Source organism: Falco punctatus (assembly GCF_963210335.1).
Source record: "Falco punctatus genome assembly, chromosome: 11".
In the NCBI taxonomy this organism is placed as follows: Eukaryota; Metazoa; Chordata; class Aves; order Falconiformes; family Falconidae; genus Falco; species Falco punctatus.
The window spans coordinates 22,538,988-22,565,927 of record NC_137591.1 but is presented as its reverse complement, the minus strand read 5'-3'; the positions used below and the strand labels follow the sequence as shown (position 1 = coordinate 22,565,927).

At 36.1% G+C, this 26,940-nt stretch overlaps 1 protein-coding gene across 3 annotated transcripts in view; it reads left to right on the top strand.

Annotated features, from left to right (window-relative positions):
• COL11A1 (collagen type XI alpha 1 chain) overlaps positions 1-26,940 on the top strand; it is a 160,486-nt gene that overhangs the window by 80,669 nt on the left and 52,877 nt on the right. For all 3 annotated transcript variants that reach the window (XM_080407049.1, XM_080407048.1, XM_080407047.1), the window contains 14 exons: positions 2,154-2,198; positions 3,624-3,677; positions 3,756-3,800; positions 7,113-7,166; positions 8,100-8,207; positions 10,996-11,049; positions 13,997-14,050; positions 16,181-16,225; positions 16,356-16,409; positions 16,503-16,547; positions 20,471-20,524; positions 21,388-21,441; positions 25,506-25,559; positions 26,487-26,594. In XM_080407049.1, the coding sequence (XP_080263175.1) occupies positions 2,154-2,198; positions 3,624-3,677; positions 3,756-3,800; positions 7,113-7,166; positions 8,100-8,207; positions 10,996-11,049; positions 13,997-14,050; positions 16,181-16,225; positions 16,356-16,409; positions 16,503-16,547; positions 20,471-20,524; positions 21,388-21,441; positions 25,506-25,559; positions 26,487-26,594 (828 nt within the window). The remainder of the gene's footprint in view (positions 1-2,153; positions 2,199-3,623; positions 3,678-3,755; positions 3,801-7,112; positions 7,167-8,099; positions 8,208-10,995; positions 11,050-13,996; positions 14,051-16,180; positions 16,226-16,355; positions 16,410-16,502; positions 16,548-20,470; positions 20,525-21,387; positions 21,442-25,505; positions 25,560-26,486; positions 26,595-26,940) is intronic.

Sequence of the window (26,940 nt, the reverse complement as noted above, 5' to 3'; positions counted from 1 at the left end):
CTGGGAACAAGATTAGTTTCCAAACATAAGCATCATTTTAAAGTCTGCATCTTCTTAAACTTAAAAGCAGGGGGGAAATGCTGTAGGAGATGATTGGGGGTCGGCACAGGTCTGTACCTGATACACATGCCTACTGTGGTGGGGTTGACGCCAGTCAGCAGCTAAGTACCCATGCAGTCACTCTCTCACTCCTCCCACAGCAGGATGGGGGAGAGAATCAGAAGATCAAAAGCAACAAAATTCATCAGTTGTGGTAACAACAGCTTAATAAGAGGAGCAAAGCTACGCACACAAGCAAAGCAAAATAAGGAATTCATTCGCTACTTCCAACCTGCAGGCAGATTGCTTACGCTTATGCAGGCACACATAAGGGTTACTTGGGAAGACAAGCACCATAACTATCAATGTCCTCTCCTTTCTCTGAGCTTTTATTGCTGAGTATGACATTGTATGGTATAGAATATCCCTCTGGTCAATTTGGGACAGATTTCCCAGCTATGTCCCGTCCCAGCTTCTTGCTCACCCTCCACCAGCTCACTGAGGGGTTAGAATGGGATAAAGAGAAATCCTCCATGCTGTACAAGCACTGTTCAGCCATAACCAAAACACTGGTGTGTTATTGACACAGTTTTATTCACAAATCCAGAACACAGCACCATATGGGCTGCTATAAAGAAAATTAACTCCATCCCAGCCAAACCAAGTACACCTACCCAAAATTATCTCCATGCACAGGTAAGTTTGTTCAGAGGAAGGGCAGGAGAGGCAGGTTAAACTAAATCTATTCTAATTGACGTGACCTATTTGCAGCCATAGAATTACACTAGTGATTGAAGGCAACGAGCAGTACGATCCCAATTGCAGTGAGTTTTGTAGCTGCTCCTGGGATATCTGTGGGAAGCTCAAGAGCATTTTTTCAGATCAGGAAAATTCTTGCTAGCTATTTCATTTCCCAATGTCCTTCTATTTCGAAGGCAAGACATTGTTAATAATACTGGAATTAATGCAAATCTAAAGGGATACAAACATGCTTTTTAATAGCAACATTTAATTATATAGAGACCTCTGATATTGCATGGAGATTTAAAATTTTGTGCACAAGAAAGCATATTCTGAGAGTTCAGGGTTAAACAACTAAGATAGCTACATTTTAAAAAACAAATAACAAATATTCAATATTAGTAAGACAAATTCTTTAAAAGAAAATTAACAATAACTGCTAAGCAAGTATCAAATACTTTTAATTTTAACCATTCTTTTAATAAAGAACATATTTTAAACTGTTTTCCAAGGCCAGAAACCTGAATATAAGCACCAGGGGTTTGTCATGTAAGATTAACAGCTGCATCAAAGTCATGTCATATTTGATGCACTGGAAACATTTTGGGATGTCAATGACACCAAAAATGAATGGATTTAGTAACAGGCTACATGTTGTGTGGGACTACATGCTTGGCAAAGCTAGAGATTTACTATGCTCCTGTAATAAGATTGATGAACATAAACAGAAAAAGTTTCTTGACTGACTCATAAACAATAATCTGTTAACCTTTAGTTTCATTAAATTACCTTTAAATTTTGCAGCATTTTAGTGTAAATTTTATAAGCAAGAAAAACAATGGATCAGTTAATGTTTTGAGCACTGCAATATTAACATCAGTGATATAGAACAAAGACTAAGACATAAACGTATTTTGTTTTTAAAGTTAATCACAGTTTAAAACAAAGACATAGAATGTTAAAACTATATGAGCTTTCTGGTGGCTTCTGCAATTAATTTCATAATCTTTTAAATAATTTTAGGGAAGTCTTCATGCTGTAATATTAATCACCCTGCTGTTTCAAAATCAAATTTGAGAGTGTCTTGCATTAAAAACCTCTTACTGCTGAAGCATTAATTAAACAGAAGGGGTGATCAGGATATTCCTGAAAACATTAATATAGCTATTGTCCAGCTTTTCCTTTTTTATGTAAATCAAACCAGTATTGAAAAGAAAATCTTTCCTCAAAATGTTGTGTGTGTATGTTCTAATACAGAAGAATGGTGATTAGTGACCTGAAATTCAAGTGTTTAAGTAATTGTGTCTTTATAATAAAATGTCACTACTGAAAAATGAGTATTTTCCAAATCAGACAAATTTCTCTTAAATCAGGGTCATCCTGGCAAAGAGGGTCAATCTGGAGATAAAGGTGCATTGGTGAGTTTTAAAACTTTTTCATTTATTTACATAGCTTTCCAGAAAACCTTTGACAGTTTCTCAGCTTTGTGACACATTTGTTACACTCCAGGAACTGTTTAGGAAGGTAATAGAAAACGCATGACACATCCAAAGCATCTGTGTGCAGTCAATAAAAGTTGCATACAACTCATATAAATAACTTGCAAATAGTTTGAGTTTATAATTCCACTATATAGAGTACCACTAGGGTTCTTCAGAACCCCACTTCTTAAAATTTACAAATGCATGCATATAAATTGCATGTGTTAGGTCACCTTCAAGTCAGTGGCAGTGAAAAGGAATTTCTTACTTCTTTATGAAGCACTGAAGGGTCTTGGGGCTCTTTAAAGTGTTCCGCTTGCTCAATATTGACCCTTATTTATCCAGAATAGCACCCTTTATAGCACCTGAAATCACTTTCAGTTGCAGTACTGATTTCACCAGCATATTACTATTTTTCCAGAGTGTTGTTACCTGTTAAAGGCTTGTAGATTTTATCCTGACTTCTTAAGAAAATAAAACTCGCACAGAGCATTTATGTTTTGAAAGTACAGGTGTGTGACCATTTGTTCCTTATGTCTTCTGAATTTATTGATCAATTTCAGCCAGATTTTGTAAAAAAAAATTCTCAGAGATGTTAACAATCTAAAGGTTTTATGAAAAGACACAGTTGGAAAGGGGGAAAAGATTTTATCAATGGCCCCGTTAGGGAAAGATTTTGTTATCTGTCCATCTCAGACATCGGATAATCAACAAAACAGCTCACTATCAAACACAGATAGGTATGTTTCCAGGCTTCCTTGCTTCCAATGTTTACAAAACTCAGTTTCTTTAGGCACTGCCATCGGATTGCATAGTATCAAAGTTAAGCATCTTTGAAATGCTCAGCGAACTGTAAACAACAATGTCCAGACACCAGTCAGTATTGTTAGCACCATAAGCCTTTTAGTTTTCGGGTTTGAAATCTCTTTTTTCAAAGACCATGATTTTTATTATTATCATTATTTTGATCTCTTCTTTTGACTTGTGTCATCATCATAATTAACATAAATTTTCTCCATTAAGACACCACTGGTTTCTAATCGGCAGCTTTTTGTTTGTTTTTGTTTGTTTGTCTGTTAACTTTCCAATTACCATTGTTACAGATAATTTGTATTGTGGAAAAATGTTTCCCAAATATACAAGTAGAACCAAGTTCATAATTCTATGAATAATTTTATAGCGACATTGAAGGGTGCTTTGTGATACCATGACTTTTCTTAGTGGCAGGCAGCCCAGTATTATTTTGATGTCTCGCACAAGACTGCTGCATTATAGTGAAAGAACAAGGATTGCACTCAGAAGAGAACTGCATGCTAACCAAGTACTGTACAAACAAAGGTTCTTTACTCCAATATATTTTAGGGGCCTCCAGGTCCTCAGGGTCCAATTGGCTATCCAGGTCCTCGTGGTGTAAAGGTAAGATTTAATTACTAGATTCTTCCCCCCCACCCCGTTTTGAATATAAGCATGTGGGTAATTATATTCTTTCTTTAGGGAGCTGATGGTGTCCGTGGTCTCAAGGGATCCAAAGGTGAAAAGGTAAATCCGTCTGTATTTAATTTGTTTCCCTTCTTTCACTGCAATGTCTTCTGTCTCCTTCACTGAACATCTTCTGTCTCCTTCACTGCAGTGTGTTTTCTCTTGCAGCAGTGAGTTTATTTTTGCCTTACCCTAAGGACATTCCAAGCCCAATTCATAAATCAGTGACCACATTTATACTGGTACAAAGTGAATAGAAAACCTTCAGTCGTTAGAGTGGGTTTGGGTCATCTTTGCACCACTTTAAGTAACTTCTCCCTAAGGTGTTCTTAAATAGAGAGACATCCCCTCTCTTCTTAATAAATAACTGTAGTGGATACTGAGAAGCTTGTCCATCAGAGAGATTTGTGGTGATGATACTGTTATTTTATGTTTTGATACAGCTGTAGTCTAGATTTTGTAATTTTTATGTACATCTTCCAATGGCTGCCTAAGTTCCAGGCATTTTTTGTCCCAGATCTTTGGCTTTGCCAGTGATGGACAGTCCCAGTCAGATGCATATGTATGAACATAAAGAAAGCTTTTATGTCCCCCTGATACCTGCACATAGAGCTGTTACTAGAGCAAACACCATCTACTGTAATCTGTACCAACTTCTGATGATCCACAGTGGCTGAAACTGCAGTCAGTATTGGTTTAAATTCCCACTGTCCTCAGCACTCAGAATGAGAGACAGATAACAAACACCATCAGTCATACCTTCTGGCCACACAGGCAAATTCAGCCTTGTGGCTCTGGTAGCTACTCTGTGTATATTTATAGATATTTCTAAAGCAGAAGACTCTGTCTTGCCAAAAAGCTGTTATTTCAGCACTAGAGATCTGTCTTTTTGGCTCAGATGCCAAGAGCTGCTGTACATTTTCAGACTCTCCTAAACCACAGTTTGCCTAATCTGCATACTCGTTTTAGAGTTACTCATTAAATCTAAGCTGCAAAATAATACCTGTGGAGACTAGACAGTTAAAAAATCCCAGCTTTTTTCTTGTGCCTTATTGAGTAATTAATACCCAGCTAAGACAAAATACAGGACTCGCATATAAATAAGCGTAATATATGTGTTTATCTATGCATGTGTATCAATCAATACTGATAAGCATAATCTCCACAATATTTCTGTTTTTCTAAAAATTGATCTCACGGTTGCAGTAGGACACTGAACTCTAATGAATACCTCAGAAGGTCACACAAAGGTATTTAGCAGATTTTTCAGTGCTTTTAAGGTCTCTTACACAGGCCTTCTTTACTGAAACTATGCAGATGTCATTACATGGGAAAAAGCACTGTAAAGGCAGAAACAAATGAAATGATCATTGGGAAAGTCTCTATAACGGTCCCAGGGATATCAGAGGAGGTACATCTCTGTACTGACCAGTAAATGTGACTAGAACTCTTTAGCTATTTTATTTTTTTTGTTAACCCCAGACGAGGAAATAGGGAAGTTAGCTCTCTCCTCCTACATGAAATACAATCAATCTCTTGATCATCTCAATAGCTGGAACCTTACTGGGAAAGCTGAAGAATGGTTTCAGTTCATATGTCAGCCATTTGGTCAATAATTGGCCAATATTTGTCGATACGTTGCAAAGTGTTCTCATATAATTACTACTGTCCACGGCCACAAATTTTAAAACTAAAACTTTTTTCATGTATTCTGCACTCTACCTGTTTAACGTCTCTTTAAATTTTAAGAAAGACCACCTTGAAATTTCATTTTATGCAACATAAGATGACCATATAAAATTTTGTTTCAGCATCTAAAAAGCATTGGAAAACTGCTTTTAGCATGTTTTTTTAAATGAATTACAATGGGTTACCTCATCTTTTTGTTACATGAACACATACTACTAAGAAACTATATTTGCTTGCTTGTTTGATTTTTTAGTTTTGATGTCTTCTCACCAATTTTGGGCTGCTCTACTAGCAAATCTATTTCTATCACTCTTGCTAAAGTTATTTGTTGCATGCATGTATGACTACTTCTGAACAGTCACAATGACTTTAGCCTTGCAGTGTGTCTCGGTTGCTGATCAGGGAGAAGATGAAGCTTTTGTGGCCCCATGATTACAAAATGCAAATTTCTTTTTTCAAAGCGAGGATGAAATAGAAAGCTTCTCTTGTGGTTTTTGGGGTTTTGTTGGTTTTTTAATTTTTATTAACGTAGAGTACCATATCACTTTTTCCTGCCTTTATTGACAATTCAAATATTACTCAGATTCTATGTCAGCAATATTACTGCAGCATGTAAAAAACTAACAGCATCATAGTAAAATATTTTACTATGTGCATATTCATCACAGTGACCTTTGTTCCCAGGATATAACTAAGCATCAGATAAAAAATGCAGTCAATAATCACTGTTGTCTGGATATTGAAACAGTAGTTGTATGATGAGTTAGTCTAAGAAAAAGGGAACCAAGAGCTGATCAGTTCTGCTAGAGCAAAATATGAATGACTCCACTGAACAACTCTGGAGATTGTATCTCATCTCACTCATACAGGCATAAATGAAACTTGTCTGAGTACTGTCTGCTTGTACTTCAGCATGAAGATCTCTTAAAATGCTTGAAGTAAATTCCCTATCAGAATTTACTAGACAGCAAATAAGTAATTTTCAGTAGGAATAACAATAATGTGCACCTGTTTTGCCACTGTATATGGATTCAGTCTCAATGTCCATTGGGTTTTCTACTTTCTCTCAGTCACATCAGCCAACGAAAGTAGGCAGGGCTCCATAGTGCCAGACATTGAACTGCTGTGTAGGGATGACTACTAATTATTTTAGGTTATGAGCATTAATAAATGTCTCTTATTATTAAGATGGCTCAACCAGCTAACTGCTTTATTCATTTCATGATACTGTTAAGACACTGGTTTAAAATAAAAATTAATTAAAAGGAGACTCTGCTATCAAAAAGAATAACACTGAATAATTTGCCGGCAATTTTTTAGTGAATTGAATGGATAACCTTGTTAAGAGGAGTGATAATCAAGAAAAGCTTAGGAGTTAAGAAAGCACTTTGCAAAATAATTCATAATAAAACAAGAATTCTATTTTCTCTATTTTTAAACAGATTTTAAACAGCTTTAAACAGCTGTTATTAGGAAATTTCAAACTAAAAAATAATTTTGTATAGTGCATGGATATACTTTAAAATAGCAATAGCCATATTCGGTTTTCTGGTGTCTGAAACACTCCCTTTATCTATGCAAATTATTTTAATCTGTAGTGAATGCATTTTTTTATGCTATCTGCAGAGAAAAAGAATCTTCTTTATTACTAAAATTTGTTACATGCATGTCTGCCTTTTTTAGGGTGAAGATGGTTTTCCAGGATTTAAAGGTGACATGGGTCTTAAAGGTGACCGGGTAAGCATTTATTCACAGCCCATGTGTTCTTAAAATGTTTAAGTATTATTCTGAAATGATCACTGAAGTGAACAAATAAACTTAAACAAAAAAGAAATTAAAAGCTAGTAGCTTAGATTATTTCTATTTCCTGTGCAAGCACAGATTTGAGTTAGAGCTTTGGTTCTTGTGAATCAAAACCAGCACAGTTATAAAGAGGAAGGGAATGCTAGTCTTGGATATCCTTTTCATTAAGCTTCCTCCTAGGGAATCTCCTTTTCCAGATTCTAAGATCCCCAATATTTGCCTGAGGAAAATTAATCTATCCAGGATAAAGATGTTTCCGTTCCAACCTAGCATCTTGCAAACCTCTTCCAAAAAGTTAGTTATTTATTTCAATGGACATTTAATTCCTTTCATAGGAAGTGTTGTGGAGGTTCTAAAAAGGCTCCTGGCCTGTATCTGTTGTCTGTATAAATAAATAACTGTGAAGATGGTATCCACATAAGTACTTAGATACAGGCATTTTTCTTTCTATGGACTGTCAGAGTGCCTTCAAACAATTAAAGGAAGGAAAAATAAGAATATACAGTTTCCAAATGCAGCTCTCTTCAGGCAAGGCAACCTGGCTCTTAACACATGTGATTGTAGTATTGGGTGCCTGATTTATATGTATTTGTATTTATAAGTGAACATAAGCAGTAGTATTTCCCTGATTGGAAATTGGATGTGTCTTTGAGCAACCTGATCTAGTTGAAGATGTCCCTGTTGCATTGCAGGGAGGTTGGGCTTGATGACCTTTAAATGTCCCTTCCAACCCAGACCATTCTATGATTCTCTGTTTCTAATCTCTATTTACATTTACTGAGAACTTACTTTCAAGTAATTTTGGGTAGTCGTTGTAATACATGCACAAAGACAATTGTTCTGTATTTATAAGGTAATGTGTTTTAGGGAGAAATTGGTCAGCCAGGTCCACGAGGAGAAGACGGTCCAGAAGGTCCGAAAGGCCGAGCAGGTCCATCTGGGGACCCAGGTGCTGCTGGTCCAGCTGGGGAGAAGGTCAGTAGCCAGATATCAACATAAACATGTCATTGCCTCATAAGATAGATGGAGCCCATGATCTTCATTACTAAAAAACAGAGCCTCCATACCTGCAAAATCTTTAGCTCCCTAACAGTAGTTTTTATGAGACTCTACTGCAGCAGACCACTGGAGTTCACATTTGAATAATACTGGGATTTTGTAAGCATGCAAAAAGGCATTATAGTACTTCATCAGCATGTAAGGCAGCTAAATTCTTATCCCAAATTACGTACAGTGCATGCCAGCTAAGGAAAATACGATGCAAAGAAAATAGCTGGGCACAAAGGAAGATAAAGGTGCTGCTGGAAAGTGAATTAATATTCACAGTCATATTGTGAAAAATTGTGACATGAAGATTGTGTTAAACAGAAAACATATCTCCAATAAAAATCCAAAAATAGGATTGGCAAAAGTGAAAAGGGGCTGTTAAAAGGGAGGACTGAAGAAAAAAAAAAAAAAAAAAAGATGGTCACATGAAGTACAGGATAGAACATGTGCAAAGATAAATACACATCTCTGTAGAATCTTGACCTCAACAAAGATTTATTCTCACGTTTACTTAACTATTGAGAATTATTTATGAATTAATGTTCCTCACAGTTTTGCAAGATACCTCAGCAGCTATTACATCATTGAATTGATTCATTAAGTCATGAATCAAAGAACATATAAAATAAGAAACTCAGAACTAGTCTCCTACATGAATGCAAGCTGAGTTCACACCAGAAAGCCAGTGTACTCAGTTTTAACTAGATCAGCAAAACAATCTGATACAATAAGAATCATATTATCTTCACCCACAATGTATTTATATTCTCCAGAAAGAGCTATATGTTTCATGGCAGTAGTTGTTTTCAGTATTGCTGACCCAACAAAAATTTGAGAATATTAGGAATCTTACAAAAATTTGTATTGTCATGATATCTGCAGATTAATTAATTGACTGAGGACATCTACAATATATTCCCTCTTTCTCAAGTCTTTATGACCCAAGTAAAAAAAGCAAAGTAAACCAAACCAAACATTGGTTTATAGTTGTTAGTTTTTAAATATGAATGTGAGTTATTTTTAGTTCTTTTTATTCAAATTACTCAATGTGAATATAGGTTCATGTTCTCAAGCATTTCATCTCTACTATTAGATATATGGGACTCCTACAGTCCCACAGGTCTAGAATCTGAAACCTTAAGTATCAGAAGATGCTTGGAAAAATTATTGGTGTTGATAACACTGTTAGCTGGGCTTGGAGTTTTAATTTTCCCTTTTCTACAAATATTTATACCTTTTCTTGCCCATGGAATGTCAAACGTCTTTTTTGACTATTCTATGGATACTTGGCCAGAACAGAGTGGGTTAGAGAAGAGGTCTATGATGTTGGTCCTGTGATACTTACTTTAGTGTAAAGACTGGAATAATCTTTGTGACCCACATTATTAGGGAAGTAAGTGTTACTGTACGACCAGTTATCAATGCTCTTATCATTCCTATGACATTTAATGCAAAGGTACTCCTCTTTCATAGTAATGAAAGTGCCAGAGTAGTCTCTTACTCTTTACATTCAGCTGATCCCATGATAAGAAAACTCTTTCCCAAGGTCTTGTTCTGGATTTGCCAAGTATGGTGCCAAAAATTGAGGTACATATCAGAAAAGAGCTTATAATAAAAAAAAACCAACATCCATATCCACATTCAAACCCCAGGCAAATGGACTTACTTAATCATAAAATTAGGGACAAAACTTTCACTTAATGTGGCAAGAGTTTTATGTGCTGTCATGCTGCAAAACATTTCAATCATGGTAATTTGTGCAGCTTGTGTCGGTATGACACATAACTGGCAGCACTATAATTATTTTCATAAATCAAAGAATTCTTCTTTAATGATGTCTCAGCCAGACACATGCACTTACATGAATATGATAATACACCACATCGTTATTCTCGTGCTGCATTTTTTACAAATGAACATGTTGATTTTGTCCAATTTCCTTTCCCATACAGGTGTCTCCTTGCTGGTTTTCATTATCTAAGATTACTGCAGAGTACATTATTGTGGTGTATAATCATATCTTTTCCACTGAGACCAAGATGTAATAGTCTGAAATATAGGCAAATAGGCAAATTCTCCCTCAGAATCCCCATCTTTCAAAGACTGAAACTGTTTTCCCTTCGTTTTGAAAGTGGCAAACCATCACTCATCTTCTAGGCATCTGAAGAGACCAATTCAATGGGGTAGGGTACTGTATTTCATTTCTAGGAATGGTTAATGTCAGTGTTGATCAGACTGCTCATACTGTTGCCCTTTCTGACCACAGCAGGTTGGTAAGATTCGTTGACAAATCTATTATCAGCAAATAGTCAGTGAGGTAGGATTCTTCAAATGCCTATTGATGAAAAATCTGTGAAAAACAAAGCAGTCATCACACCGTATAAATTAAAAAGGATTTCTTCTCACAAACCTATTAACACCTTGATTTCTTAGAGAATATTAATAGCTTAATGATTTCAGCCCCACGTCACTGCACAGCACTTCATAGAGGAAAAAAGGAAGACACTGAGGTATTGGCCTTGCTGAACTCATTCATTGGAGTAGGATTTTTATTTAAGTTTGCAGAACTAAGCCCACTGGTGATTAATAATAGAAATGAGAAATTGATTTACTCTAATGTATTTCATGAGGTATTATTGTGGAAAAAATATTCTCTACAGAAGTTTGCTGAACCACTAAGGAGGATAAAATAAAATTTAATACCGCCTTATTGCAGGGTAAGCTTGGTGTACCCGGATTGCCAGGATATCCTGGAAGACAAGGTCCAAAGGTGAGCTGTAAATGAGCTGTATATCTTGGCTTTTGACATTAGTCACAATGGCAGTTATTTTATTTGTCTGTTTGGGGAGGCAGGGTGTGCGCATCGAAGGAAGGGTCATTTTTTCACATTTCCTTTCTTGACAACAGTGCTCTGAAGTAAAACCTTTAAAAATGTTGCATTCCCTAAGGTAGGCTATTTAAGGAGGACTATCTTTCCTCTTAACAATACTGTCTTTAAACCTTTGCCATCCTTTCATGAGTTGTGTTTTTGTGCAAGCATCTGACTAGCATGCATTAAAGAATTTGAAAACAAAGGAACTGCTGATATGCTTGAAAGAGAATGAGCACTATATTGACCACCAAATGGATGCTGATGGTGGTGGGAATTTTCTATGTGGTACAAGGATTCTCATCATGTTTTCCTTTTGCTTCTGTTAAGACAAATGTAACAAAACCCATCCATTAGTTGATTTATGTGCCTGCATCTATCCTTCAGCTATCTTTTATCTTTTGATTGCAATAGAAAACCATATAGGTGGTTTCTAGTTTAAGTGAAGACATATTTTTAAAACATTTTTATGAAACATATTTTTAACAAGGTCATCCTAACACAGCTTTAGGAAATGGCCATGCTAAATTAATGGCAAACTCTGTTTTCTGAGATTAGGAAGAAAGAAAACATTGAATAAAACCATAATTATACAGACATTTCCCAGTGTAGAGAAGGCCATCAAGGAGACATTGCATCTCCAGTCTGTCTCAAAGATTCATCTAAGGAAATATCACAAGTAAAATACTCCCTTATCCCTTCTACACAACTGAACAATCAAACTGCAGTAAAATCCTCAGTTTTGCTCTACATTGGGATCTGTTTTTATTTTCAAATTTGAAATCATGATTTTTTGGAAGAAATTCAACTTCCTGGCTGGCTAAGCAAAGTGTGTTTCTGACTCTGGCCTATACTTTGGCCCTTTTCAGTCAAGTGAATGAACTATCTGAAGAATGTATTCATTGAACACTCTGTGTTAGTGAAAAATATCAAGATGGTCTATGAAAGATATTAATGAAAACTATTCACCTTGAGAAACATGGGGTTTTGCTTCTGTTTCTGAACTCCAATGTCTGAATTTTCAGTCTCTTTTTCATTCTCAGTTAGAACTGTCTTGAGAAGTCTAAGATAAAAGAGGATTTACATTATTCAGTTCTAAGAACAAAAATGATCTAACACTTCAAATAAAAGTCGATTGATTTTCTTTTCAGCAGACGATCAAGAATTTCATTACATTAAATTTTTATCACATTAAAACTGAAAACAGTTCTCAAGCTGCGTTCACTGTTTGCTTTTCTCATTTGTTGCTTAAACTTCCAAGAAAGATTAATGACAGCTACAATACATCAACTCACTAAAGACTTGTTGTGAAACTTATTCACAGTCCAGTTCAAATTAACATAAGGGAGAGAGAAAAAAAGAAGCAGCAGAACACTTGTTCCACTGTGTCAAGAAGGTTCTTTTTGTCCTTTTTGTTGTTACTTACTTGATTTTCATTATTTTTCTTCTGACAGTTGTTCTTAGAGTACTGCCATTATCTGATAATTTTCAGGTTTTTTCTCCTGTCCAGCCCCTATTGATTAACACAATTGCAAAAAATACCATAGGTATAAGATATTTATAACTAAATAATGCTTATTAATGCCCGGTCATTGGAAGGGGTTTTTTTTCCTCTGGCCTTTTGATTATAAAGAACATGCTTGGGCTTCAGAGAGTAGAATTTTCACAGGTTTATTCACATTTTGTTATAACTGGTGAAGAATTAAAAAAGGAAGGAAAAAAAGAGAGGAAAATCTCTTACTTTTCTCCCACTAGTGAATATCAGCCAGGGTTTCATTAGAATCAGTGTCAGTGAAGTTGTACTGCCCCTAAGTTATTAATGCATAATGGGAATGTTTGTATGAAACAAGGTCATTAAAGGGAAAACATAAGTAAGAAAAAGAGAAAAAAGGAAAAAAAAATATTATCTCAAAGAAGAGCACCAAGAAATTCTATTTTATGGTTTTGTTATATATATTTCATTTAGCACTAAAATACTAACAGCAAGCTGCACAGATACAGATGCGTTATCACAGCAGGGAATGTGGCCAGTAGTTTTAGTGGCTGACCAAACCAAACACTGCTTTGATTTTCATATCCAGTCACTTTAAAAGTATATTTTATGAAGCCTATCAGCTGTTTGACCCCAGGTCCCTTATGACAAATTAACACCTTGGCAGGTAACAAGTCTGCTGTCCCACTGGACCGGCATAGAAGAAAGCAGTACTGTTGAGATTAGACTGGACAGTTAGCCGAAGGAAAGAGGAGAAAAAAAGAGAAGGTGGAATAATGCCTGGAAGCAGTTTCAAGCCAGATAATCTTATAAATTATGCTTATTAGATGAACATATAAGCACATTACAAATTGCATGTATCAGTTAAATGAAACTGGCCAGTGGACAGCGTACAGTGAATAAAGCACCTGAAGTGATTTACAGCTCAGTGAACTGAATAGAGGACCATGTGGAAACACCTTACAATTATTTTGAATGAAGTTATTTTGTAAAAGAATTACTATACTGTGAGGCAACATGGCTTTTTTCGTTCCTCTTCATTATGATACAGTTATTTCTAGTGGGCTGTTACTGATAGTTTCTTTCCTACTTTTAAAAATGGTGTAGATTTAATGAATATTGTCTAATAAGATGACAAATAATGTCCATTCTATACATTGATTTTTCTAATGCATGCTGGACTGAAGACATTATGGTAAGTCAATTTACAGCTATTCATCAGAGCTGTCACACTTGCAAGTTTGACATGTACAATGTACATGGCTTCGCAGTGTGCTTTACATATAAATTAAATGTTGGCTATACTACTGTTTTGCTGTTGATATCGTCTGATATTTGCATTGGTTTCTTACACAGGGCTCAACTGGTTTCCCAGGATTTCCAGGTGCCAATGGAGAGAAAGGTGCAAGGGTATGATAATTCACACTTGCATGACACTTAATTAACTTTAGAACTCAGTGCTATGGGAAGTCACTGAAACCTAAGGATACAAGCTACAGTCTAAAGAACTATAAAAACAGGCTTTTCACACTTAAGATGAATCTCTACAGTTATGTAAAATAGGACCTACTGAGACACTCATTCTCATTCTTAAAGGTATTCATCTAAATATACAGGAACTTGGACACTTTCTCACTGTGTATGCTACTATAATTATATATCTGAAAAAGAGAAAACACCTTTGCTGAAGCATGTTTTGACAGGATAGCTGAGTGAGTTGGCAAGAACTATGTTCCTGTATCCTATGAATTATCCTGCTACCATGCAATTTACCCTCAAGAAAATTCAACTCGTATTTCATAAGTATTCTGACTTGCCATGAGCTTTTTTATAGGCTGAGCTTTGAAAATAAAAAATATACCAGACAAGATGAAGAACATGTACTATTACATATATTACAAAATGTAAAATGACAGCTTTGCTTCTTTGTTTACTTGAAGCAGGTGAGAGAAAATCTCTTACACATATTCTTCAAACTATAACAATGAAATATAGGTTAGAAAGGACAGTGTGCTGTTGTCTCTAAAGCTCAATTAAACATAGCAGGTCATGTTAGAAAGATGAAATTAAGAGCATGAATCGCCATTCATAGATGGTAGCAACTTAAGGTCAAACTGAATTAACATATATAATTGTTCTTAAGAATCTGTTTTAATTTGCAGCACAAAACCAAGCTGGAATTCATGATTTATAGTTAAATTATGTGAAATCCACTTGCATTTGCATTGCTTATGTATGATTTAAATTGTTTTGGTATTATTTTAGCTAAGATAAACATATGTTGTTATGGATATACACAAGCAATAAAACAATGTTGAGTTTACCCTTGTTGGGAAAAATGAGATATGACTGCTAATAAAGTTATCAGATTAAAAAAAAAAAAAACAACAACCAAGCAAAATAATAACATCAAATAACAGACTTAAAATTATGAAAATCTAATTATATTGATTCGTTATCAGGCCTTCATAAAACTTTTAATTCAGGTAGGGTACTAACCTCTTAATACCATCAAAATGCATGTATACTTATGTGTTACGGTGACCATCAATGAGACAATAACTCCTGGTTTTCTAATGGGAATCAGGTATTATTATTAATTTTGGCTAAAGGGATATGGTTGTGGTTTGTGCTACCATGCATAATGGTACTAGGAAAGACAGTCATTGTCCCTGAGAAGTTCAGAACTGTGTTGCATTTTAAGAACAACACGTATTTTTTATTTTGATAAGTGAAATAAAATCAATATATATAAAAAAACACAAGAAAACAGGTGTGTGCATTTAATTGGTTTCTGATAAAAGCAAGCTTTATGCTAAAATATCAATGCTGATTTTCTGTTGTGGTTGTGTTTTATTACCTCACAAATTAGAAAGTACCAGTCATCAGGTTTCTTTTTCTATCTGAAGAATACTCTTTTGAATTTTAAGCTTCTTTGTGTTAGATTGCACAGCAATAGTAATACAGAGTCTAACAAAAGAAATCTATTGAGTATGATTAGGAGACGTATTGAAGCAAAAAATTAAGGACTAGTATCCTGGCAAGTTCTGTGTCTCTGTGCAAGTGTGCAGAATCCTGGTAGGTCTTTATTTCTGTTACAAAAAAAAAAAAAAAAAAAAAGGCTTGCCCTTTCTTTTCTGTTAACTGGGGAGCTGTCCATGGGAACCTGGGAGCTTTTGTCTTCAAGGCTATTATTATATTGGAAATGATGCTGAGTCCTTTAGACTACTGCAGAGAGACTCTGCTTATTCTGTGCCATCTTCACTACTATTTTAACGCAGTTTATAATTCTAATGCCTATGACAGAATCTGACTCTGAGGCAAATTTAGCACATTTAGCTACAAGTCCCAGTGAACTCAGAAAGACAATAAATTTTATCAAGGACCATGATTCTTTAAATTGAAATGTAAAGTAGATACTTAAAGACAAAATAACATGTAAACCTAAGGGAGTTGCATTCTGCTCCGCTTCAGTAAAAAAAAAATATCTCACAAATACAATGCCTGCTAAGATGATTTCTGTGAACTTTTTCTCTACAGGGATTACATGGCAAACCAGGCCCCAGAGGACAGCGAGGACCAACAGTATGTACTTTTGCTTTGTAATTTAGAGGCTTTCGTATATTAATTGCCTCCATTATATTGTGAAGAATTATTTTGATTTAATGATCGTATCCAATAATTATCATCAAGTGCATCTGTGTTAAATTGACAGGGTCCAAGAGGCTCAAGAGGTCCCAGAGGTCCTACTGGCAAACCAGGTCCAAAGGTAATTGTCAGGTACACTGTAGATTGGCAACAGGCTGTTTCTTTTAAATTAAATAGAGGTTGAATCCTTTAACATACTGCCTTTCCTTTCTAGGGTACTGCAGGCAATGATGGTCCTCCTGGCCCACCAGGTGAAAGGGTATGTGAAAGCTATTTATGTACATGTTGGTTTTCCCCACTAAGTAGCAGTGTGATTTGAGGGTGGAAGGGTTGTTTTATTTGTAGTTCTCCCCCTCACATCTTTTCCCTTCTTTGATCAGAGTAACCAGAGCTAACAAAACCTCAATTCCAATGGTGCTTTTCACAAAGTTATGAATGGGGTAGCTGAAGCTCACTGAAACTTCTTCCATCTGTAGCTCAGTTTTGTACATACAGGATACAGAGAATACATGCATAGTTTATATTATATCCATGCACTTTGTATTATGCCCTTGCAAATTACAGTTGTACTTACTAGCCTATGCTCTTAAGAATGCCCCATTTACTGCAGCTTACTGCTTGTTTATTGGATTTTCAGATCACTTAAGCCATCTCCAGAAGCTTCTTTGTCGAAGCAGCTGACTTTTTTGTTCTGATTAGCTAAGAATTCCCTTCAACCTACTTGCTGCATGCTTGAGAAATCCTAATGTGCTTGCTAAAATAAAATTTTCTGCTTGCTATTATCTTACTAATCAATACACAAATCCAATATACAGTTGGCCCATTACACAGCGGTATATAGAAAAACAATATTAATAAATCAGATTTGTAATTGCAACACTTGAAAACTAACTCACTTTAAGTGGACATGTTCTCTGCCAGACTGTTTTTGCAAAGCCTAAGAAACTTTTCTTTTGTAGTCATATTTCATTAAACCACTAACCTTTTTCAGGTAGAGAATCTATGAATCTTTTCCCAGTACCCACTCCCAGTGATCTTACTCTCCTGGAGGGAGGTCCTTGTGCATTTTCCCCTGCTCCATAATGTCACTTTGTTACACTTATTTGTTTGTTGAATACATGCTCAGTTAGTGTAACAATACTGGCAGAACAACAGCAAACTGATTTTGCTAGAACAGCTAAGCAAACTGGAAAAGGAAAAAGGCCACCTGATCAGACCACATGGTTTGATTGAGTTGATTACTGGAGATAAGGACATCCATAAAACTAATGATAACAGGAGCATGGTGTGAGTGTGTTCTAGAAATCTCAATTTCAGTTTCTGTGTCTGCAGAAAGCAATTAAGGTTAATTTTATTTGGCTTATCCTTAGCAGTTGCAAGCAGAGTATTAATAAACATCTGCAATACATATGTAAAGGATCACACATGCCTGCATATCTAATGTCATGTTTTTTCTGCGTAAGAAAAGGATTCCTTCCCTTTTGACTGAAAGCCAAAAAAATTAATACCAAGTGCACTGGAAATAAAAGTTAGTAAACTCATCAGTTTAGCTCTTTTATTCCTGAAGCAGAATGTTACTTAACTGTCTGAGACTGGTTAGTGGGGCAGGACAGTGGTTCTTGCGGTAAGAGGAGTAAGTAGAATAGAACAGTAGGTAAGTTGAGGACTGAGGACTAGACCGTAGCCAGTACATATGCAAGGCAACACTCCAAGGGAGGCTGCAGGAGGTTGAAAGTACCTCTATATCAAGCAAAAGGCAATGTACCAAGTGGAATATGAACAGCAGGAATAAGTGAAAAGTTTGGGTGAGACAAGGATGACGTGGCAAGTAAGAGATGTGGGCAGAAAGCTGGGATTCAAGAGACGAATGAGTTAACTGGGATGTTGGATGCAGAGAACTAGGCACAATCCAAGGAAGGAACATTAGGTTCTTTTACGCTGAGGAGGAACATCAGAGGCAGACCACCAGAATGTGAATAGCAGTCGTGTGAAGGAGGAGTTTACTGACAGCTCCAAGAGGGTATGAGGAAGAGAAGCCTTGGGGGACTGAAAACAATGGCAGATCAATCCAAGATGAAGGCACCCCTGGAGAGAAACTGATTAGAGCAAATAGCTGAAGAATCGCAGAGCATCACATCTCATATCACTTATGTAATGTGTGAGGTATCTTATTTGCTTCCCAATAGGGGTGAATGTCAGCCAAAAAATAGAACTGTCATTTCTACTCTGCTGAGAATATTTAAAGTACCACACACATAAACATTAAATAATCTGTTCTGTCTTGCTACTGTTAAAATGGAATTTAATGACAAAACCCAAAAATATAATTTTGATAACATGCTGTTAATATTCTAGTGCTTTTTCTCACATAATCCATCAGTCCAGTGGCTTGAAATCTGCAAAGCGTATTGTGAATAAAAAAATTTATGCAAATCTTTCCTTAAAAGCCCTCAAGATGTGCAGATCAAAGTACAGTGGGAATTTATGAGGAAGAAGGTGGAATTAATGGTAAAATTCTGAATTGTGCTTTTATAACCCAGTTCCTAAGAGCGACCACTTTCTTCCATATATTTTGTCCAGTAGCTGAGTCAATTTTAATAGTTTTCCTCTATTAAACTCCTTCATTGTTTTGGAACCTTTATGCTTTATGTTATACCCAGAAGCAAATGAGGAAAGGTCATTTGTTCACAGAGACAGCAGAATAAAAAAAACACCTAAATCCTCATATGGAACATATTTGTGTGTTGTGGTGGTTTCAGGAACCACCTTACACCTCTTTTGCAAGAGAAAATAAAAATGACAGATAGTACAGCGAGATCACAAAGGTCCTTTGCCTAGCAAAGTTGACTCTTCTTAGTTGACTCAGGTTTCGTATTACAGTATAATCAAGGTCTACCCTGGAATAAGATACACTTAAAAGCAAATTCTCCCAGGTTGGGCACAAGGGATCCTTTCCCATAGCTATATTTGCACACTGCTTCACCTACTGCAGGAGGCAGCCATGCTCTGGAAGTGAGCCTGGGCTCTAATGAAGGAGGCTTATGGAACTCGGAAACAGTTGGTGCTTTGTCAGAGGAGCAAAACGGTAGCATAATCTGGGAGATGTGGCCTCCTGCTTCGAGTCTTTTGCATCAAACCAATATCTCTAACATATTTTTGACAGCTGATATCTTCACAAAACTGCACATATACCAAGTAGAATAGGATAAAATCTTGCTCTATATGACAGGGGTACATGGTTCTGCTGTGGGACCATGTAGGTTTTCATGTTGCTACTCTTTGACTTAGCACATTAAAAACTAAACAGGAAAAATTCTTTTAATAAGCTGACATAGTCCCTTTCAGCATATCAGCAATAAATTTTAAAAGCTGGCCTCCATTTTGTTTGGTGACAACTTTAGAAACAGTCATGTAAGTTAGTACTTTGTGTAAATATGTGTCTAGATGTATGTAGACATACATGTATGTACACATGTGTATGTATATACATGTATATATTCACACACAATGCACTAACATGATCATCTCTAATGAAATCTGTAAAACCATGCTGCATGAAAATTTCTTCTCTCCATGTAGATCTGTATATACAAAATTATATAAACAAAATGTTTGTGCATCTTTTTTTTTTCCAGCTATCTCAACTATTCTTCATGATAGCAAGGATGTTGTATTTAGTCACTGGTAATTCTGGAAAGCTTATTCTATTTGGAAGTTTGTACTGTTGTACTGGCTTGAAATATTGTCAGAGTGCAAGAACAGCCAAAGATTAATGTTGGACTGAAATTTAAAAAAACCACCAAATTATTGAATAATTCCAATGTTCTATGCTACATAGAAAAAAAATGTTTCTTACTCATAGTTGATTAGCACTTTATTATGCACAGTTTCAGGGGTCAGACGGCGACATACTTTATATGAACAGGTTTTTGTCTTTCTTATTGCATTCCTACACAGGCAGTATTGCTTTCAGGAAATCCCCTCCACATCTATGCATGTGAATTGTTGCTATCAATGTTTATGGTAGTGGAGCTGAGGCTTTATACTTAAACCAGACATTATCTGAAGAGTTCATATATTTTATATTTGAAGTTCATATAATGTATAATTGAAGCAAACTTTTCAATCCAGTGTTATGACAGCTAGGGTAAAACTTTACTTGTTTGATTGTGTTTATACTAGGGGCCACAAGGGCCTCAGGGACCGGTTGGATTCCCCGGACCAAAGGGACCTCCAGTAAGTATTTTTTTTAATCAAGTATGTACAACAGGAATGTTATTTTTCATACAGTGTTTCTGAAGTGAATATTTGAAGACTTATTTAAGGAATGGTTTATGTACAAATTATAAATATGCTTATTGAGCTCTAAAGCTAAGAGAAGAACTCATATATTCAAAATGATCATTGGTGCAGCTCATATGGCATTCAGCATGATATACTAAACAGAAAATCTTGTAGTATGTTGATGCCAATGTCCAGGTGACAGACCGAGCTTAGGCAAAATACTACTTTGCTGGTGTGTATTTTCTTTTAACAATTGATTCGTTGAGGAAAAAATGAAGGGGAAGGAGACATTCATTACTACAGAAACGTACAGAAGTAATAGCACATTTGAGCTGCAGCCTGAACTAGGTATACTGCTTTTCCAGTATGTTTCTGCTCGTGTGAAGTATAAAAGCATCAAACCACCCCTGATTTTTTTTTCTATCAATGCATTTGTTATTTTTATTTCCAATGCCAAAAGGTGAAATTTCATGAAATACTCCTGCAATTCTTAGTCGTGTGTTAACTGAGTCATTAAGCAAAGAAAAATGGAAGGGAGGTACAGGGATTTTCCATGATTTCTGAATTTACAGAAATCCAATTTGAACATGCATTTGACAAACTAACACTCACTGTCCAAGGAATTGCTAACACACAGCAGGGAGAACACAAGGAAAGTGTACTATTCAAATCACAATTAGCTGATAGAGGAGCAGTTAAACTGTACTGAAGACTAGTCTAGAAAGAAACAGAGATCAGAGGTTCTCAGAGGTAATTGCACACTTTTTCAGAATTAAGGATGGCTAAGAAATGTTTTATGTATTTTAAAATTGCAGGGGCCACCTGGAAAAGATGGCTTGCCTGGGCACCCAGGACAGCGGGGTGAGACTGTAAGTAAATGTGCTCTATGTTAGTGTTGTAAACCTCCAAAGGTCATGATCATATGGTCAAAACTAAAGAAACAGAGACAACAGAGAAAAGGGGAAGAGGCTGGGACTGAGAGGTTATATAACTGTAGTTTTCTGATGGTTGATATGTTGGGCATGAGAAAGCTTTATTTTGTTTCCATGCTACAAGGGTGAGGTTTCTTTTTGCTATACCCTATTAGTAACATCACAATGAGCTTAAATAGTCAATAGAAGTAAAGAAATTCGTATTCATATCTCATTTTTAGAAGAGATTTGTCAGGCAATTACTAAATTGTTCTTTTCTCACTGAATGCAATATAACATAAGTAATAACATAACAAAAATATACTAATGATAAGCAAATAGGAAACTGATAAGCTAACACCTTTGAAAAGTAGGATCAGAAATGATTCAATCTGTGAAAAAAACCTTAAATTTTGAAATTGTATCCTATGTAATCCCCCTAAGAATCACAATGAGTAAATTCTGGTCTAGTTCTGTAGTGCCAAAACTTTACTCCTATCCCACTGAAATATAATAAAATTCTTATTCAGATTTTTCCAAGCTACAGAAAGCCACAAATGAATTTAGAGAAAAAATTTCTTAGCATCTCATTTCTCTACATTCGGTTAAATACGTTTTGTGTTCCAGGTTCAATGGAAATCTGTTAGTGACTGCTGACTCACTTCCACTGCTGGAAGGAGAGCACAGAATGTAAATTCTGAAAAACTGTATTTTCTTATGCTAGTACTGTAGCATTATAATGCTTTGCAAAGATAGTGGCTTTTTAGTGTGTGTCAGAAATATTATTGACTACTACTTTGTTCTTTTTCTTTACAATGCAACATATGAAGACCAGTCTTGTGTAAGACTGAATTTTAATCATTGTTTAGAATGCAGGAAGCTCAACGTTGTTCTTTAGTCTGATAAAAATAAAAAACACAGTTACTGTTTTCCCTTTATTCTTATTTATTTGAACATGAGCCAGTTATGTGCCATTACGACAAAGAATGCCAATAGTAACGTGGGCTGCAGTAGGGTGATCTGTCCCTTCTGATAGCAAAGGGCCGCTAAGATGATTAAGGGACTGAACCATCTCTCCTGTGAGTAAAGGCTGATAGAGCTGGAACTGTTTAGACTAGAGAAGAGAAGGTCCAGATCAAATTTTCTCTAAGTATATAAATACCGGAAGGAAGGGTTTAAAGAAGGTGGAGCCCTGGCTCTTCTAAGTGGTGCCTGGTGACAGGACAAGGGGCAATGGGCATGAACTGAAACATGAGAGGTTCTACCTGAACATCAGGAAACACTTTTACACTTTGAGTGTGACTGAGCACTGGAACAGATTACCCAGAGAGCTTGCAGTCTCCATCCTTGGAGATATTTAAAAGACATCTGGACATATTCTTGGCCAACCAGTTCTCAGTGGCCCAGCTTGAGTGGGGCAGTTGCACCAAATGACCTCCTGAGGTCTCTTCCAACCTCAGCCATTCTATGATTTCTTTATTTCACTTACAACTAGAAAGGAAAGATACAAAATACAATGAAACTATGGGCTCTGCTACTGTGTGATGTTTGGGCCAGGTCCTTCTGGGTTTAAATCAATACTATGGTTCTCTACTTTTGGATCCTTTGAGTTTAGTGGGGTTAGACTGATACATAACTTGAGTAACTAGGAGCAAATGCAGCTTTTCATTAGGGTTGTTTTCTGCCCTGTGTATATTGATACTTGGGCCAGAATTAGGTTTAAAATATTTTTCTCCCATGGGCTCTCATGTATATGTTTTAGTAGAAAAAACAGATTTTTTAAAAAACAAAAAGTAGACTTGTTGACTTTTTTTTGGATTACTATTTCCATTTCAGATTTTTTTAATGTATAAATCAAAACTTTCATTGCATTCACTGGTAAATCAGGGTCTTTAGAACTCTGTTTCTTATTTAGGCATATATCTCATTAAAGTTCAGTGGTGCATGTGGGCATTACAGCAATTAGGGAATTAGGCTAAGAGACATACTCAAGCTTAATAAATTAGTCAGATTCCCAGATTGCATTTTGCAGCTTGCTTATGGAATAATAAACATATATTGACAGCAACTGAGGTAAGTGTTAGTGGAGAAAAAGTTACAGCTTTTTCCCCCAGTAAGCCATATGTACTTTGAAGAACTGCCATTGTTTGCTGAAATTGTAGACATAGGAGCAGTAGTATCATGATAAATAATTTGGAATATAAATGTAGGAATAAACTTGATACTGAAAATCAGTATTAAGCTAGTTCCTCCCTAGAAGTGATTATCAATATCAGTGATATCAATCTCAGATTGACAGGAGGCATCAGCTGCAGGAACTGTTAGATTGTCTGGTGTTATGCAAGAACTTAGTGTTTCATGTCTGTGAAAGGATAGAATAGAAATATACTAGCCGTTTCATTTATTGGAATCAAAGGCCTTCTTACTACAATAAACTCAGAATTATTAAATTATCTTTCACAGAAAATAACAAAAAAAAATCGAGGCTAATTAGGCACTTAAAAATACACAAATGAGACATTAGTGTAAAAATTTTAATACTAAATATTTTAGATGAACCTATGGTATTTTCAGGTCATCTTGAGTATTTGGTGCTGAAATCTCTTTTGCCTAGTCTTTTACAATCCTAAATCTGTAGGAATAGATAAGCTGGTGACCTAAGAGAGAAAGCAGTATAATGAAACCATTATTATCATCAAGAGTCATTGAATATACTGCAAAGTTTGAATGCATTCTGCAAACTTGAGAATAGCAGGTCTTCTCAAGGTACTTGCAGGAAATGGGTAATACTCAACATTCCTTTGTCTTTCCTTACAATAGGCTTCAGAAGAAGCTTTGTGTAAAGGAAGGGACACATGAATGATTCCCTCTGTAGCAGTTCTGATTTTCAGTCATTAGAGCAAAGGGGTACTTTTGTATTTGTTTTTAGTCTGGATCATTTCAGAGGTCTGAGAGAGAGTGCCTAATCAGTTATGGGCCAAAATGAACCATGATAACGTCTGGCTGGCAGCAAGAAGATAATCAGATTGAGGAAGGTAAAAAAAGCTTAAGCTGGATCTGATGGAATGGGGCAGCTGTCAGTGAGACTGTGCCCAGAGGAATGCTGAGCAGGGCCCAACATTTGTAAGAAGTATGGGCCAGATGACACCTTTGTTTTTACACAGATGAGCAGGGTAGAAGGCAGATTCAGGCCGTTAGGCAGGGGATACTATGTGGAACCCTAGATGTGATACAGCAGTGAATGCACTCCTAACTACGCAGCAACACACTTCCAATATTTGAAAGAAATAATTTAGCAGATTTCAAAGATACATTAAACAGTGCTACTATAAAGTGAGGCTGTCACTCAGCTTATTGACTAGTTTTGGACTGAAGTCTGGGGCCACTAATTTGAAAATTAAAATTCTGTAAAATTTGCCAGTGTTCTGAAAAAGTGCCCCCAAAACATTTCCTTTTTGTTCTCTGCTTCCCAAGTTTTGTCATCATACCAGTTTCTCATTAACTTTGTTCTTTTTGTGACACTCATGCTGCCTTTTTTACCATCTCTATATAACCTTCATCTTCACTGGATCTCTATTTCTTTTTATTTTCTTTCTGTCTAACCTCCCCTTTATCTTTAACGCCCCTCCAATTTAATCTGTCTGTGTCTTTCTTTAAAAATCATTGGTATGTCTGGCTTTATGATTCATAATGTATATATGTATAAATGTATTTCCAGCTGTTTTTAGCTGAATCACTTATGCATTCAGGCTCACCTAATCAAGTTCACCTAGAGAGGTCTGTAACATTGACTGGAATTTTTACTGCTGTACCACCTCAGAGAGTTTGGAACTGATAGAGATAAGAAAGATCAATCAGTATTTCACTTCTAAGTATACACAGGGAAAAAAGAGTGTCTCAGTTTTATTTCCTAAATAGAAGGAATGTGTGACATGGAATTTCTCTTCTCTTCAGCACAGATATGAATTTTGCTTTTCTATATCTTGTCCTGGGTAACATAGTATTCTATAATTATTTCACAGGGTTTTCAAGGGAAAACTGGTCCTCCTGGTCCTGGTGGTGTTGTTGGCCCTCAGGTACCTCATTTAATTTCATAGTTACATTCATAAGACCAATTTTTAGTGGTTATCTTACGGCTAAAGTGGTTGTTTTGTTCTATTAAAAGGACCTATTGATGGGTATATTAACTTTTGTAACAAACTATGCATAACAACTTTAGAAAAGTGTACTTGGTGATCATCAGTGATTCCACAAAATATGCAAATGTTGGGCTTACCTTTCCACTTCTTTTTTTCTGTGATTTCTTCATGTGATTATGGATTTGGTGGTTTAGGAAGTCAAGAAGGCAGAGGTCTTTGCCATGAAATAGTTCAGAAACTATTGACTTTCTCATCAGAGGCCAAAACTGAGTTACTTTTGGATTGTGGAGAGGTTCACTATCAAAATTTCATTCAACCTAATCTTCTATTTTTTCTTTATTTGCTTCCCCCAACAAAATCAAGCATTTGGATTGCATGAGCTTTTTTTGGGTAATACCCTTAGTGAAAATTTTCTGCTGGTGAATCTGAAGAGATATCTTTCAACTGTCCTGCCTTCCAATTCATATTATTCAGAACAACAACAGTACAGTGTTTCAGGACAATCATAGTACATGGATTTCCCTCCCATGTCCTTTGTGTAACCTCCTCCCATACGTGGATACGCACTGTGTTTTAAAGTTTCGCTGCTTAAGGAGCAAGGTCAGGATTTCTTTGGAAGCTGTACAGACATGTCTGCAAGCAGAATGCAATGCAAGACTTATTTTATAGGACAAAGATATTTTGTAAGTCAGCTTTGCCTGGAGGGAAGTTAAGGAATGTATGCTAGCCAGTGGTAATGTTTTGTAACAGACAGTCATAACAGCTGGATATTAAGAATCTGTTCCTCCTCCTCCCACCTCCACCCCCACCGACACGAAGACATTGAATACATTGAGGTGGCTGAAGTTTTACTTTTGTGCTTAGGGTCCCACTGGTGAGACTGGCCCAATTGGTGAAAGAGGTCATCCAGGTCCTCCTGGTCCACCAGGTGAACAAGGCCTCCCAGGTGCTGCAGGAAAAGAAGGTGCTAAGGTATGATGTGGCTTTGGGAAACAAATTGGAAGGTACAGATAAATTGCTGGCAGTTTCGTATTTCAGATCATCCTGCAGAACATGCAGAATAAAATCAGAATATGCAATATAAAATCACAATTGACATGTTTCACCCAGAAGGATTTTGAAGACTGGAAGATTCCAATTTTATAGATGTGTCTGCTTCCACTGAAATAATGATAATTCTCTTGAGCCAATAGTTAGTATTTTTGCAAAAACAAATTAAAAAATATTTTATATACACCACACATTCACAATGGAAATACATAGCAATGGCATGTTCACACCATGGTGGAAAATTCTACATTGGCATTTAAAGTAGGAT